At 33.5% G+C, this 14,561-nt stretch overlaps 1 protein-coding gene across 13 annotated transcripts in view; it reads right to left on the bottom strand.

Moving 5' to 3' along the window:
* DNAI7 (dynein axonemal intermediate chain 7) overlaps window positions 1–14,561 on the bottom strand; it is a 58,365-nt gene that overhangs the window by 12,485 nt on the left and 31,319 nt on the right. For all 13 annotated transcript variants that reach the window (XM_039882462.1, XM_039882466.1, XM_039882464.1 and 10 more), the window contains one exon: window positions 1,131–1,206. In XM_039882462.1, coding sequence (XP_039738396.1) covers window positions 1,131–1,206 — 76 coding nt within the window. The remainder of the gene's footprint in view (window positions 1–1,130; window positions 1,207–14,561) is intronic.

Below are 14,561 nucleotides of genomic sequence, written 5' to 3'. Positions count from 1 at the left end.
CCTCCCCCATAAAAGGAAGCACATGGAGATGGCACTGAATTTAATCCCTGGATTCAGGCACTGAAAATTAATGAAAATAGCTAAAGAAAATTCCAGTTAAGCGATTTCACTTTTCTCCTTGTGTACATTCAATAATATGCAAACTTTAATTCTCAAATGTATCTAAATAATCAATGTATCTGAAAACTAAGAAAAAATAGTGTATCCAAATTTAGACATTTATGAAAGGCATTATTCAGGAATTGTCATGTAGAAAACCTTGGTATTACTGACAGAGGTTCATGAATTGACTTTAGTATCATATTTCTAACAGGAAAATTACCTCGTAAAGGTTATAGAAAATGATAAAGATATAGACCTAGTTGACTGCAGAAACAACAGTGTTTTGAAAAAAGTAAAGCAGCAGACAAGAAGCCTGTTGTGAAAAAATATGCTAAGAAATATGTAGAAAATAGATTCCTTGGAAGTTACTGGGAAAGAAGCATAATGATAAAGTTAATGGAAGAGATATACATAAATCTTAAACTAAAAGATTTGCAAATTAAACACCACTGCCATATTGACATTTTGTAACTATATCCAGTTGCTATTTGCCAGGATAAGACAATATAAAAGTGCTGAGAAATTTCTGATTGTATATATGTGTGTATGTGAATGTTCATTGCAACATTGTAATAAAAAATTAGAAGTAACCTTCCTGTCTATCACTAACGCTTTAAATAATATTCCATTATTAGGAGGAATTATACAGCTACTAAAAAAAGTAAGGGTCATAATGTATTCTGACTTAGAATAACATTGAATATTATTCATTTAAGTAGAATATGTACTGTGTTCTATGTATGTATATAAAATGTTATGCAGAGTAACAAATGTTAGGTGAAAAAAAGTAATTTTCAACAAAAATATCTGTATGATATGATCCCATGGTTTTATTAAAAATCAAGAGGGGGAGCGAAAGTGAGCACAAATAAATTTGTTAACACTGGTTCTCAGAAGAGGGATTATGAAGAATTTTCATTTTAAATATATTTCTGCAACATCTGAATTTTTTTTACAATGACTCCATTTCTTTTGTAAGCAGAAAATTCAAATAAAATTAAATCTAAAAATATAAGTTAGAAGAATACCTGCTGTAACTGTTTCACTTAATAATTTCATCTCCAGTTCATATTTTGTGGCTTTAGATTCTTCCTGGACAGAACTCTACAGAAAACACAAGGACAGACTGGTGAGACTGTCAGTGTTTGCTTCAGCTCAGATTCATTGTCCTTCTGTTACATTTCCTACTTCAGATACCTGTTACCTTAATTCCAGGGCCCCAAACTGACACTTGCTCTGGCCTAAAACTGGACTTAAAAACAATTTTTTAAAAATCAACTAAAATGAGAGCACATCTCCACAGAACTGCACGGAGGCAGAAGCTAGCCTGCTCAGATCCTCTACTGAAAACCGTCAAGTGCAAAATAGACTAGGAAGCAAAACAAGCTATAAAAATATTGTTTATTTTAGCATTTTGGTTTTAGCCGAGTTTTAAATTTTGTTTGATTTTGGCAATCAGCTCTCTGACAGTAATCTGCAAGCCTGCTTTTGGGTAAGCCTCTCAAAGAAATTAAAGATGCTGTGCACCAAGTAAATACAAGATCTCTCATTGTACTCTAGTGTAGTAAAAAGAATATTACAATAGAAAAACAGTAAGATCTAGAATTTATATCTAAATCTGCCATTAAATTATCTTGGTGACCTTAAGCAAGTCATTTAACCATTATGGGCTTCAAATTTCTGATCTAACAACACGATTGGTACTCAACTGTGTGCCAGACATACAACACATCTCATAAACAATCTTAAGAAATAGCTATTATCTTCATTTTACAAAAAAAGGAAACTGAAGATAACTGTTCTAAGGGTCAAATCATAGAAGTAAAGTATTTTATATACTGTAAAGCACTAGATATATGTAGTGGTGTTACAAAAATTTGGTATGTGTGTGCTAATATTTGCAAAATAGATGACATCCAGCCAACTTCATTTGACCTCAGATACCACCTGTACTTCTGCAGCAATTAACCGTATACCACAATTCTGGTCAGAAGCTTAAAGCCAGCAAATCCTACCATGTCTCTCATCTTCAATCACCACACAAAGCCAAGCCCCCTTACTTTCATCACTGTATTGCCTTATGTTTTCCTTTGAATCAGTTTTAACACTATCGTCTTTTTCCATTGTGCCTCTGACACTTCTCACATTAACTCATTCATCAAAGAGTTTTTACAGAGTGCCTAAATTGTAGAGGCATTGCTTAGATACTAGGAATAAAAGGAAAAAGACAAGGTCCCTGACTTAAGGAGCACCAGCCTACTAGGGAAGTAAGTGAACATATGGTTATAATACAGTATTGTGGGTGCTGTAGCAAAAAGTAAAGGGGTCCACAACAGGAATACAAAGGAAGAACAGTCAGTTCTGTGGGTGGGTGAAGATAGGAAATGCTACCCAAAGGTGATAAAGTTTGAATTAAATCTTGAAAGATAATTAAGTCTTCCAAAAAAATGGTAGGAGGAAATTCCAAGTGTGAGTGAAAGCAGAAAAGCCTGAAGCAAAACCAGGTTCCAAGCACCCCCAGTTAGGTATGGCTGGAGTGAGGCATTCTGGGAGACTGTTAAGATCTGAAGCTGGAGAGAAACAGGGTCCAAATGTGGAGAGCTTTGGGTGCCACTCTAAAGACTAGAATTTCTCCTATGGGTAAAGGAGAGCTCATAAAAGGCTTTTAATAGAAAAGATGAAGAAATGTGCATTTGGAAAGAATATTCTGGTGAACAGCTGATTGAATGGACTGCTTAGTGGAGAGAAAGAAGTCCAAGGTAACAGAATCAGGGCCTAACTCAAGGTAGAAACAATCCCCCATTAGGAATATATATGAAAGATGATAAGTAAGTAAAACCAACATAACTTGGACTGCGACTGGATATAGATGTAAGGTAAAGGACAAGTGAACACTGATTTTCAGGTATCTGGTTTTAAAGTGGATGGTGGTACAATTAATTATCAAGAAAAGGAGGAAGGACAGACTTGGCGGCAGGGGAAGCACTGTATTCAATTGTGGATATGTTGAATTTGAGGTGCCCATGGGACATCTAGGTGACCTTTGATATTATCTATCATTAAAAAGCCAGTTGCATCTCTTTCTTACAGGGATTATGATCATTAAAAACACCAAAAATATCAGACAAATAAGCAATTCAGTCTTTCCAATTCACAGCTTCAAAGAGTTGAGAATTCTTCAGAGTTTAAACAAAACTAGTTTCTTAACACCTTGCAGGAAGATTAAGAATTTAGACTTTCTCAACAGAATTTTCTTCTTGATAACCACAGTACTTCAATAAGCAACAACAGGAATTTATCGGTTTCTATATTATCACATAATAGAGAGAAGAATCTTGTATTTAACATTGCTTTTATGTAATTCAAAACTTTTACTATTTTGTTACTCGTTAGCTCAATTGACTTTTTTGAAGTTAGACTTCTTGATGAAGGAAGCAATGTGCGCACTTACATTCTAGTGCAAGCTCATTCATCTTGATAACTGCTCTAGAATATCTTCCTGTCATTGCAGCTGTATCATCGGAACTGTCTCCTGCACAAAACTGAAACTCCAAACCACATTTATTGACAATATAATTCTTCATAGTTTTATACATTATAAAGCTCCTTCTATTTCTTGGCAATAAAGCTGAAAAAATACTTTTTTTTTTTTCATATTATCACCATGTTTATATTTGGTAATTAAAAGTTCTTTTTCCATAATTGTTTTATAAAATTGGCTATTTTTCATGTATTTTTCTTCAAAATTTAATAGCATTTTATAATCTTTTATTTTTATAATATTTTTATAAATCTAAAAGATTTAAATAAATCATTTAGGTTTATAATACATCTATAAAAAAGTAACGTTTTCTAAATTTGCCTGGAAATGTTGACAGAATATGAAGCAGAGAAGACAGCTAAAGTATAACTTTTCAATGTACATGGCTCAACAAATATAGGAATTGTTTTATAACATAGAATAACTTTATGGAACACTAGCAGAGTATTTTTCATTGCAACTTGATAAATACACAGATAATGTAACATGGAAGTTCTTTTAGATTATATGCAATTTGAATTTGACATAAAAACATGATCTGGATCATGAATAAGATCACTGGAAACAGAATAGAGATTCCAGAACTAGATCTCAAGATTCACTTGGGAATTTAGCATATGGCATTTCAGATCCGTAAGAAAAGCCTAGGTTTATATAGTAAGTGTTTCGAAAGAGCTAAGATTTGAAATAAGTTTAGATTATTTCATCCCACTTTACACTAAAATAAATTCTGGATTGATAAAAAATTTAATGTAAAGATATAACTAATCAAAGCCACAAAAATCTCAGAAGTATTTGAAGAACACATAGGAAATTGGTATAACCAATTATTAATGAAGTAGGTGATATTATTGTACATCTGCAAAAGATCAGTACTGAATACTTTCCAAGTTTGATAGAATGTCTTAAATTTTACTACACATCAAAGACCTATACAAAAGAATTCATTCATTTGAAATTCAATTTTATCATCAAAAGATAATTTAAATTGAACTAGAGCTTTGGAATAAATTAAAGTGGCTCGTGATAAGGAATTAAAGATGAATTTGTCATTGCTTCATTTTGAATAAAAGTTATGATTACCCTGAGTTTGCTGAAGTCTCATTCGTTCCTGTGACTTTAATTCCATCTCTAGGCCAGTGGTTTCCAAATCTGTGTTAGTGATGCTCTTTAGGACACACACACTCTTAACTCTAGAAGTGCAGGACACAATCTGCATACAGACATGGTAGCTGTGTCTGACTTTCCTCAGAACTTCGGGTTCACAACTGCTTACCTGACATTTCCATTTGTGTGTCCCCAATTTACCATGCCCAAAACAAAACTCTTGTTTCACTGTCATTCTCAACCAATTAAGCCCATTCCTGCCTATCTCAGTAAATTGGACCACCATCTGCTTTGTTTCCCCAAATAAAAACTCAATAGGGTTTGTTTTTATTACCTCCAAAACATATTCCAAACACATCTACCTTTCCACATCTTTTACTACCACCTTTGTCAAAGTAACCTTGACCTTTCATGCCTCCTCCGTACTATTTAACTGGATTCTGTGCTTTTACTCTGGCCTCTCACAATTCGTTCTCTGCATAGTAGCCAGAATAACCTTTCAAAGCCATAAATTAGATCATGCCAGTCTTCTACTTACAACCCTCTAATGGCTCCCCACTGCTTTTACAATAAAATCTTAACCTGTTTCTCTGGCCTGCAAAGCCCTGCTTCCCTCTCTTACATCATCACATAATCCTTTCACTCTTGCCCACCATATATCAGTTCACTGGCCTTCCTCTTGGTCCTCATTTCTATTTTATGAACTTTGCAGTAAATGTACCCTCACACTATAATATTTTCACCCTAATCATCATATAGCTAATTCTTTCTGGTTTGGGGGGGGTCTCAGCTTAAATAATAACTCATACAAGTTCCCCTTAACTACTCTATCTAGTCACCACCAGTCAGTCATTCCCTATCACTTATATAATCTTGTTTAATTCTGTGCATGGCATTTTAGACTATTTTCCAGTTTTTATTTTTTTATTGGTTTCTCCTCATGAGAGCAGGAATCTCATTTGTCCTTTAACACTGTCCCCTGAGAGCCAGCACAGTGCCTACTTATATATGTTAATCACTCAAAAACTGTTTGTTGAACAAGAAATAAGAACAAAGTCCAGGGTATGAATGTGGAAATGGATTGTGGGAAGTTGAAGGCTGTCGAATGTTAATGATAGACTTTTTACATGGCTAGTCTCGTGGATTTTTAATTTATCCATGATGATGCCAAGAAGTCCCTGAATATCTAAGGTTATTTCATGTCTCTACACTTTTCCCTGACAAGAATATTTTCCTTTCCTTCCCATATAAACTCCATGCCTATCAAGTGCTACCTCATCAGAGAAGGTTTCCAATCTGTTCACTCTGTGTTTTCTTTGGATTTTTAAAAATCTCTTAACTCCCATATATAATCTATTTCATTACACAAATTAGAATGTATCGATTAAAATGTATCGATTAGAATGTTACTCTTCTCCTCCACAAGATAGTTAGCTCATTGAAAACGGTGATCATGTTGAATTCCTTATAGAAGGTACTTAGAAAATATATGTATATATATTCACTCATATTAAGTATGTATAATATATACTCATATTTATGTTAAATCTTGTATCTGTTTAAGAGTATCTTAAAGACAGACTATTTTTAATTTGAACTTTTAAAAGTTTAAAGGCCCATGGACTATCATATATGCCCCTTTAATCACTAAAATACTTCTGAAGTTGATTTCATTTTTAAAAAAAACACTTCTCATACATATGCTACACTTAAGGCTTTTCTAAATATTTTATAAAATATATTAATTGAGAAGACATTATTACCCAATATCCACAATATTAGTGTATTATTATTATTACACATTTAAATAAACTAAAATATGGTATTAAGAGCCCTCTAGTGGCAAACTTCTTAACAGACCCATGAAAAAGGAAAGATAATTTGGACCATCTTCTAAGTCTAAGAGGTTTAATTCTCATACTAATGAAGTACGAGATACTTGTTATTTGTGATCATATCACATATTAAGTACAACTCAGGCATTTTTGGCCATAAAAATCTACCTTATTATACTAATAACTGCCTTGCCATCAGCCTCCAAATTCAGTAAAAAGATATGAGAAACGTAATATTTATATTAAAATATGCTAACCTAAAATTATAAAGGTAAGCAAGTTACCCTAAAAAAGAAGTTGTAAAAATATAGAAATCTCTTCCTCTAAAATCAAAATATAGTAAGTTTGCCTACTGATCTTACAGGTAGTCCCTAATTTACACATATACTCATATGAACACACACGCACATGCACACGCGCACACACACACGAGTTAAATTTCATGAATTTACATGCCAGTTTAAAAAATTTAGAATACATTTGCCAAAGAACACAGTGTTATAAATGACATTTAGGGTTATGATAGTCCCTATATATATAGATAGTCCCTATTTTATATATTATAAAGCAATATAAACCTAACTACCTCCATAACTACTGCTTCAAGTTCATTGAGCTTCAACTGGAATGCAAGGAGCACACATTTCCTGAGGCCACTGTGGTAGTGGAAGTGAAGCCTATCATCAACTCTACTTTGCCAGAAAGCAGGGTTCAGAACTGCTAAGAAGAGGGTCCTAAGAATCTCTGGTGATAAGCTTGAAGATTCCCTAAACATAGCAGAAATGGCTCTCAGGACACCCAACTGCAATTGAAAGGGTGTTAAGTATTTCTAAAACCAAATAATTTTAATGTGGGTAGTGACTGAATTCCTCAATATGGGTGACTGTTCTTATGTAAGTTGTTTACAGCAAATCAGACTCAAGACATGACCTACATTATATCTCTTATTATCCATTCATTCATTTATTCCTTCATTCAATAAACATTTATTGAGCCCCTATCATACTAGGCCATGTGCTTACTATAAATATGAAGTCCATCAGGATATTCTTGTCCTCAAGATCATAATTTAGTATTTAAGATGAGAATTTTAATAATTAAACAGAATGATAAAAACAGTAGGAAGATATCTAATTTAGTCTGAAGATAAAGGGCAAACTTTGTGAATGTAAAATTTAAGTCTTGAAAGACAAGTAGAAGTTAGATAGAGTGGATGAGGGCGATGAGAGGAAGAGAATTTCACAATGACAGACTAGCAAATGGAACATCATAGAGGCCTATCATGATTTTTTCCCCTTTAAAACCAAAAAGGGATATGCATTATTTTATTAAAAATGTAAAGTATGTTTAGAATTTATTTAAGAAAAATTTAAATACAGAAATGTAAAGAGAATAAAAAAATCACAGTACACCACTAACCTACATTTCTCATACACCAAGTTTGATGACCAAGCATCCAGACTTTTTCTATACATTTACAAATAGTATTTTTTTCCATTCACAAAAACAGAATCCTATTACAAACACAGTTTTGTTACTTAGAAATAATACCTTAACAATACATTTTAGGTATCTTTCCATATAAAAGTATACAGGTTCTGGTTCCAGATGGTGACATAGGAGGATCCTGAATCCACTACCTCCCACAGACACACTAAATACACAACTACATATGGAACAATTTCCTCTGGGGGCGGGGAGGAAACTAGCTGAGTGACCCTTTTATATCAGGCAAACGAAAAAACCCACATCAAAGCAGGTAGGAGAGGTTGAGACACAACTCACCATAAACCCCATCTCCATGCAGTGACCTACAGTCAAAAGGAAACTTGCAAATACAAGCTTCTCCCTGAAAAGTGAAAGCTTTGAATACCACGTCTGGCACCCCAATTTTTAAGACCTGCACCTGAGATACCAACCCCCAAAACATCTAGCTTCAGAAGCCAATGGGGCTTGCATACAGTTTTTAAAAGGCTTGCATGCATGAACGCACCCATCCCAGGGCCTAGAGGATAGGCAGCCAACTATACTCTGAAAAGTGCCAAGACTTTCTGTGAAAGAGGCTTATTTGTTTATCTTAAACCATAGATCTGAGAGGCGAGCATCTAATTTAACACACATCTAGTGTCCTACTGAATTACTCTCCATAAACAGAGGTGCCATCTTTGTGCTCTGTCTCACTCCAGGTTGCTGATATCTTCCAGAAAGGAGCTTGTACCTTTGTCTGGCACCCCAATTTTTGCCACTGCCACCCAGGGGACACCTCTAGATTCCCTCACTCTGGTAGCCAGTAGGATTTATACTCACAGATCCCACAGGACGGTAACATAGAGAGAAAGAGTATTTAACTGACTACCACCCCCAGGGCACAGTGGAGAGGCAACAGACCAAAGAGTTTGCTCTTTCTGTGAAAGAGGCCTATTAGTAAATCTTCATAGCTATGGTCTGAGGGACAGGCTTCTAATCAAATACACATCTAAGAGCTAACTGTAATCTTCCCCAGAGGCATCAGAAAGTGGGTACTATCTTTGTGCTCTCCCTCTGCTGCAACCTAGAGTATACATATCTCCTGGAGGGGAGCCTGTACGCCTGTCTGGTACCCCATTATTTATGTCTGGCATTCCACTTTTTATTGTTGCTGCCCAGGAGAAGCCCCTTGATGTGTGGCTCTGGGGGCCAGAGGGCTTGTATTCATGAATTCAATGAGATATTAGTAAAGAAAGAAACAGTTCTTAACTGCTATCACCATAGAGCTCAGCTCAGAGGGAGCAGACAGAAACATTCATCTCCTAGTCTTCCCCTGAAAGACATATATTTTCATACTTTAAAAGCTGCTACCTGAAGGTCTGGCTTCCAATCAGCCTGAATCTAGGTGCTGACTAAGATCTTCCCTTGGGGACTGACAGGTCTTGGCACACTCTCAACTACTGAGAGCCACTAAAAATAAAGTAGGATGCTTGAACAATCACAAAGAATTGAAAGACAACCAAGTGTTCAAGTGTTAGGAAATGGTTAAATGATAAATTTCATCTCCTACATGAGGCTACTCCTTCAAGAATGGAAAAAGTAATTATTAACAAGTCTGAGGGACAAACAGATATAAATGCAATAATAGTAGAAGATTTTAATACACCACTTTCAGCAATGGATAGATCATCCAGACAGAAACCAATAAGGACACATTGGCCTTAAACATGTTAGATGATATAAACTTAAAGAACCTATACAGAACATTCCATCCAAAAAGCAACAGAATACATATTCTTATCCAGAGCACATGGAACATTCTCCGGGATGGATCATATGTTAAGCCAAAAAACAAGTCTTAATAGATTTTTTTTTAATGAAATCATATCAAGCATCTTCTCCAACCACAATTGTGTAAAATTAGAAATCAATTACAAGAAGAGAATTCACAAATATGTGAAGATTAAACAACATGTAACTGAATAACCAATAAGTCAAAGAAAATTTTTAAAAAATACCTTGAGACAAATGAAAATGGAAACACATCAAAACTTATGGGATGCGACAAAAACAGTTGTAGGAGGGAAGTTCACAGCAATAAATGCCTACATTGAGAAACAAGATAGATCTCAAATAAACAAACTAACTTTATACCTCAAGGAACTAGGAAAAAAACCACTAATGAAGCCTAAAATTAGTAGAAGGGAGGAAATAAAGATCAGAGCAGAAATAAATGTAATAGAGACTAAAAAGACAGTAGAAAAGAGCAATAAAACTAAGCTGTTTTTTCTTTTGAAAAGATAAACAAAATTGAAAAGCTTTACCTAGGTTCACCAAGAACAAAAAGACAGAGAACCCAAATAAAATCAAATAATCAAAAGGAGACGTTACAACTGATAATCACAGAAATACAAAGGATCATAAGAGACTACTATGAACAATTATACACCAACAAAATTAACAACCTAGAAGAAACAGAGAAATTCTTAGAAGCAAAGAACCTATCAAAACTGAATTTTGAAGACATAAAAAATCTGTAGTCTGATTACTAGCAAGGATATTAAATCAGTATCAAAGTCCTCCCAACAAACAACAATCCAGAACAAGATGGTTTCATTTGTGAATTCTAGCAAACATTTAAGGAAAAATTAATACCAATCCTCTCAAACTCTTTCAAAAAAAAAAAAATAGAATAGGGAGAAACACATACAAACTTAGTTTACTAAGCTGGCGTTTCCCTGATATCAAAACCAAACAAAGATATCACAAGGAAAGAAAATTACAGGCTAATATTTCCTGATAAACATAGATGCAAAATCTCTCAACAAAATATTAGCAAATCAAATTCAACAATATGTTAAAAGGATAATAAAACATGATTAAGCAGTATATACACTAGGGATGCAAGGTGGTTCAACATCCACAAATCAATAACTGCATTAACAAAATTTTTATCATATGACCATTTCGATAGATACAGAAAAAGCATTCAACAAAATTAACAATCATTAGTGATTGAAAAATAATTCTCAAAAAAGTGGGTATAGAGAGAATACGCCTCAACATAATGAAGGTGATATGTAACGAGCCCACAGCTAAATTCATACTCAATGGTGAAAAGCTGAAAGTTTTTCCTCTAAGATCAGGAACAAAACAGGATGCCCACTCCTGACACTTTTATTCAACAAAGTATTAGAAGTCTTAACAAGGGCAATTAAACTAGAAAAATAAATAAAAGGCATCCATACAGAAAGGAAGAAGTAAAACTGTCACCATTGGCAGATGACATGATATTATATATAGAAAATCGTACAGACTCCACCAAAAAAAATGTTAAAACTTATAAACAACTTCAGTAAAGTTACAGGACACAAACTTAATACATAAAAATATGTTGTGTTTCTATATACTAACAATGAACATCAGAAAGAGAAATTAAGAAAACAATCTCATTTCCAATAACATCAAAAGAATATCTAGGAAAAAATTTAACCAAGGAGGTAAAAGACTTGCACATTGAAAACTGTAAGACACCAATGACAAAAACTGAGGAAGACACAAGTAAATGTAAATGTTCATAGACTGGAAGAATTAATATTATTAAAATGTCCATATCAACTAAAGCATTCTATAGATTCAGTGCAATCCCTATCAAAATTCCAATGGCATTTTCCACAGAAAGAGAACAAACAATCCTAAAATTTATGTGGAACCATAAAAGACACTGAACAACCAAAGCAATCTTGAGAAAAAAGAACAAAGCTGAAGGCATTATGTTTCCTGATTTCAATCTATACTACAAAACTATAATAATTAAAATGATATGGCACTGGCATAAAAACAGACATATAAATCGATAGAAACTGAGAGTCCAGAAATAAACCCATGCATATATGTTCAATTAATTTACAATAAAAAAGACAATTACATAAAATGGAGGAAAAATAGTGTCTTAAGTAAACAGTACTGGGAAAACTGGACAGCCACATGCAACAGAATGAAACTGGACCACTATCTTATACGATATACAAAAATTAACTCAAATACTAAAGATGTAAATGTAAAACCTGAAACCATCCCCTAGAAGAAAACACAGGTAGTAAATTCCTTGACAACAGTCTTAACAATGTTTTTTGGGATCTGACACCAAAAGCAAAGACAACAAAAGCAAAAATAAACAAGCAGAACTATATCAAACTAAAGAGCTTCTGCACAGCAAAGGAAATCCTCAACAAAATGAAATGGGAGAAAATATTTGCAAATATACTGAATGGGAGAAAATATTTGCAAATCAAATATCTGAAAAGGGGTTAATATCCAAAATACATAAGGTACTCATACAACTCAGCAGCAAAACAAAAAAACAATCTGATTAAAAAATGGACAGAGGATCCACATAGACATTTTTCCAAAGAAGACATACAGATGGCCAACAGGTACATGCAATGGTGCTCAACATCACTAATCATCAGAGAAATGCAAATGAAAAGCACAATGAGACCACCTGGCACCTGTAGAATAGCTATTATAAAAAATATAAGACATAACAAGTGTTGGTGAGAATGTAGAGAAAAGGGAACCCTAATGCACTGTTAGGGGGAATGTACATAGGTGCAGCCACTTTGAAGAACAGTGGTTTCCTCAAAAAAATTAAAAATAGAACTACCATATGATCTAGCAAATCCACTTTTGGGTATTTATTTAAAACAGAAACAAAAACATTAACTTAAAGAGATCTATACAACACCATGTTCATTGCAGCATTATTTACAATAGTCAAGACATGGAAACAAAATAAGAGTCCATCATGGATGAATGGATAAGAAAATGTGGTGTATATATATATATAATGGAATACTATTCAACTATTAAAAAAAAGGAAATCTTGCCATTGTGACACTGTGGATGAACCTGGAGGGCATAGGCTAAGTAAAATAAATCAGACAAAGACATATATCAGATGATCTCATTTATATGTGAGAATAAATATGTAAATAAGTCGATAAACAAATAACCAAACCTATAAATACAAGAAACTGAGGGTTGTCAGAGGTGGCGGGGAGGGGTGGGTAAAATGGGTACAGGTGGCCAAAAGGTACAACTCTCTAGTTATAAAATAAATAAGTCTTGGGGATGTAATATACAGCATGGTCACCATAGTTAATATTATTTTGTATATTTGAAAGTTGCTAAGAGAAATCTTAAAAGTTCTCGTCACAAGAAAAAAAAATTTGTAACTTTGTGTGGTAATGGATATTAACTTATTGTGATGACCATTTCACAGTATATACAAATACCAAATCATCATGTTGTATACCCAAAATTAATGTCAATTATATCTCAATATTTAAAAATTTTAAAAGTATATAAAATCTATATCATCATTTTGAATGACTACTAGTATTTGCCTGTTGAATATTTTATAATTAATTTAATCTGTGAACTATATTTGCTGTTATAAAAATACTTCAATGAACATGGTAGCACATATATTTTTATTTATAGGCATAGCTCAGAGATATTGTGGGTTGGGTTCCAGATCACTGCAATAAAGTGAGTCATAATCTTTTTGCTGCTGGAAAGTCTTGCATTAAGTTTGCAAAAAGCACAATATCTAAGAAGTGCAATAAAGTGGAACACAATAAAACTACATATGCCAGTACTTGGACTATTATTTCATAATAATAAATTACTAACATTAAAATTACTAATAGGTATATTTACATAGTGCCAAATTACCTTTAGAGAGATTACAAATTTACACTTCTAACAACAGTATGTGAAAATGCCTGTTCCCACTCATGCTCAGTCTGTTAAGAAATGACATATAGTTGGTTCTAATTTGATTACTTTTTGTATATTTTTTCATATTTTTATTGGCTAATAGCATTTCTTTCCTCAGCTGTCTACTCAAGTCCTTTGCCTAATTTCATATTAGGAAATCACCTTACCAATTTGTATGCATCCTTTGTATTAAGATAATTAACCTTTGTTTTATGTGTTTAAATGTTTTTCTCAGTTCATTGTTTTTCAACTTCATTTACAGTCAGGTTTATTTGGCTATAGAAACGTTTGAATCCAATTACTCTCCTTTTATTTTATGGTTTTGATTTTGATGTACTGATAAACAAAAAAGACCTTCTTAGTAAAGATAATAAAATAACTTCCCTATGTTCTCTTCAAAAACTTTTATTGAGTTTTGATCAGTTTGTTTTTATATTTAAACCTTTAATCTGTTTTTCTTTTAGTTTGTAGAGAGAAGTATGAATAAAAATTTATTTCAAATCTTAGCCTGCTGCCCCGTGCCAGTTATTATATTAAACTCACCCTTTCCCGTCTCGATTTCTGGAACTCCTTTTATATAGATATTGAACATCCTACGTCTTTCTACCATTTCTTTTACTTTTATTCCCCCCCATAAATTTCATCAAATTATCACTGTCCCTCTCTTTTGAGCTGCTGATTTTCTTTATAAATCCAGTGATTTTTACCCCTTGCAGGCTACTCAC

The sequence above is a fragment of the Pteropus medius genome, unplaced genomic scaffold, assembly GCF_902729225.1.
Source record: "Pteropus medius unplaced genomic scaffold, Ma_sr-lr_union100, whole genome shotgun sequence".
In the NCBI taxonomy this organism is placed as follows: domain Eukaryota; kingdom Metazoa; phylum Chordata; class Mammalia; order Chiroptera; family Pteropodidae; genus Pteropus; species Pteropus medius.
The sequence above is the reverse complement of the archived record's forward strand: the minus strand, read 5'-3'. Positions and strand labels throughout refer to the sequence as shown.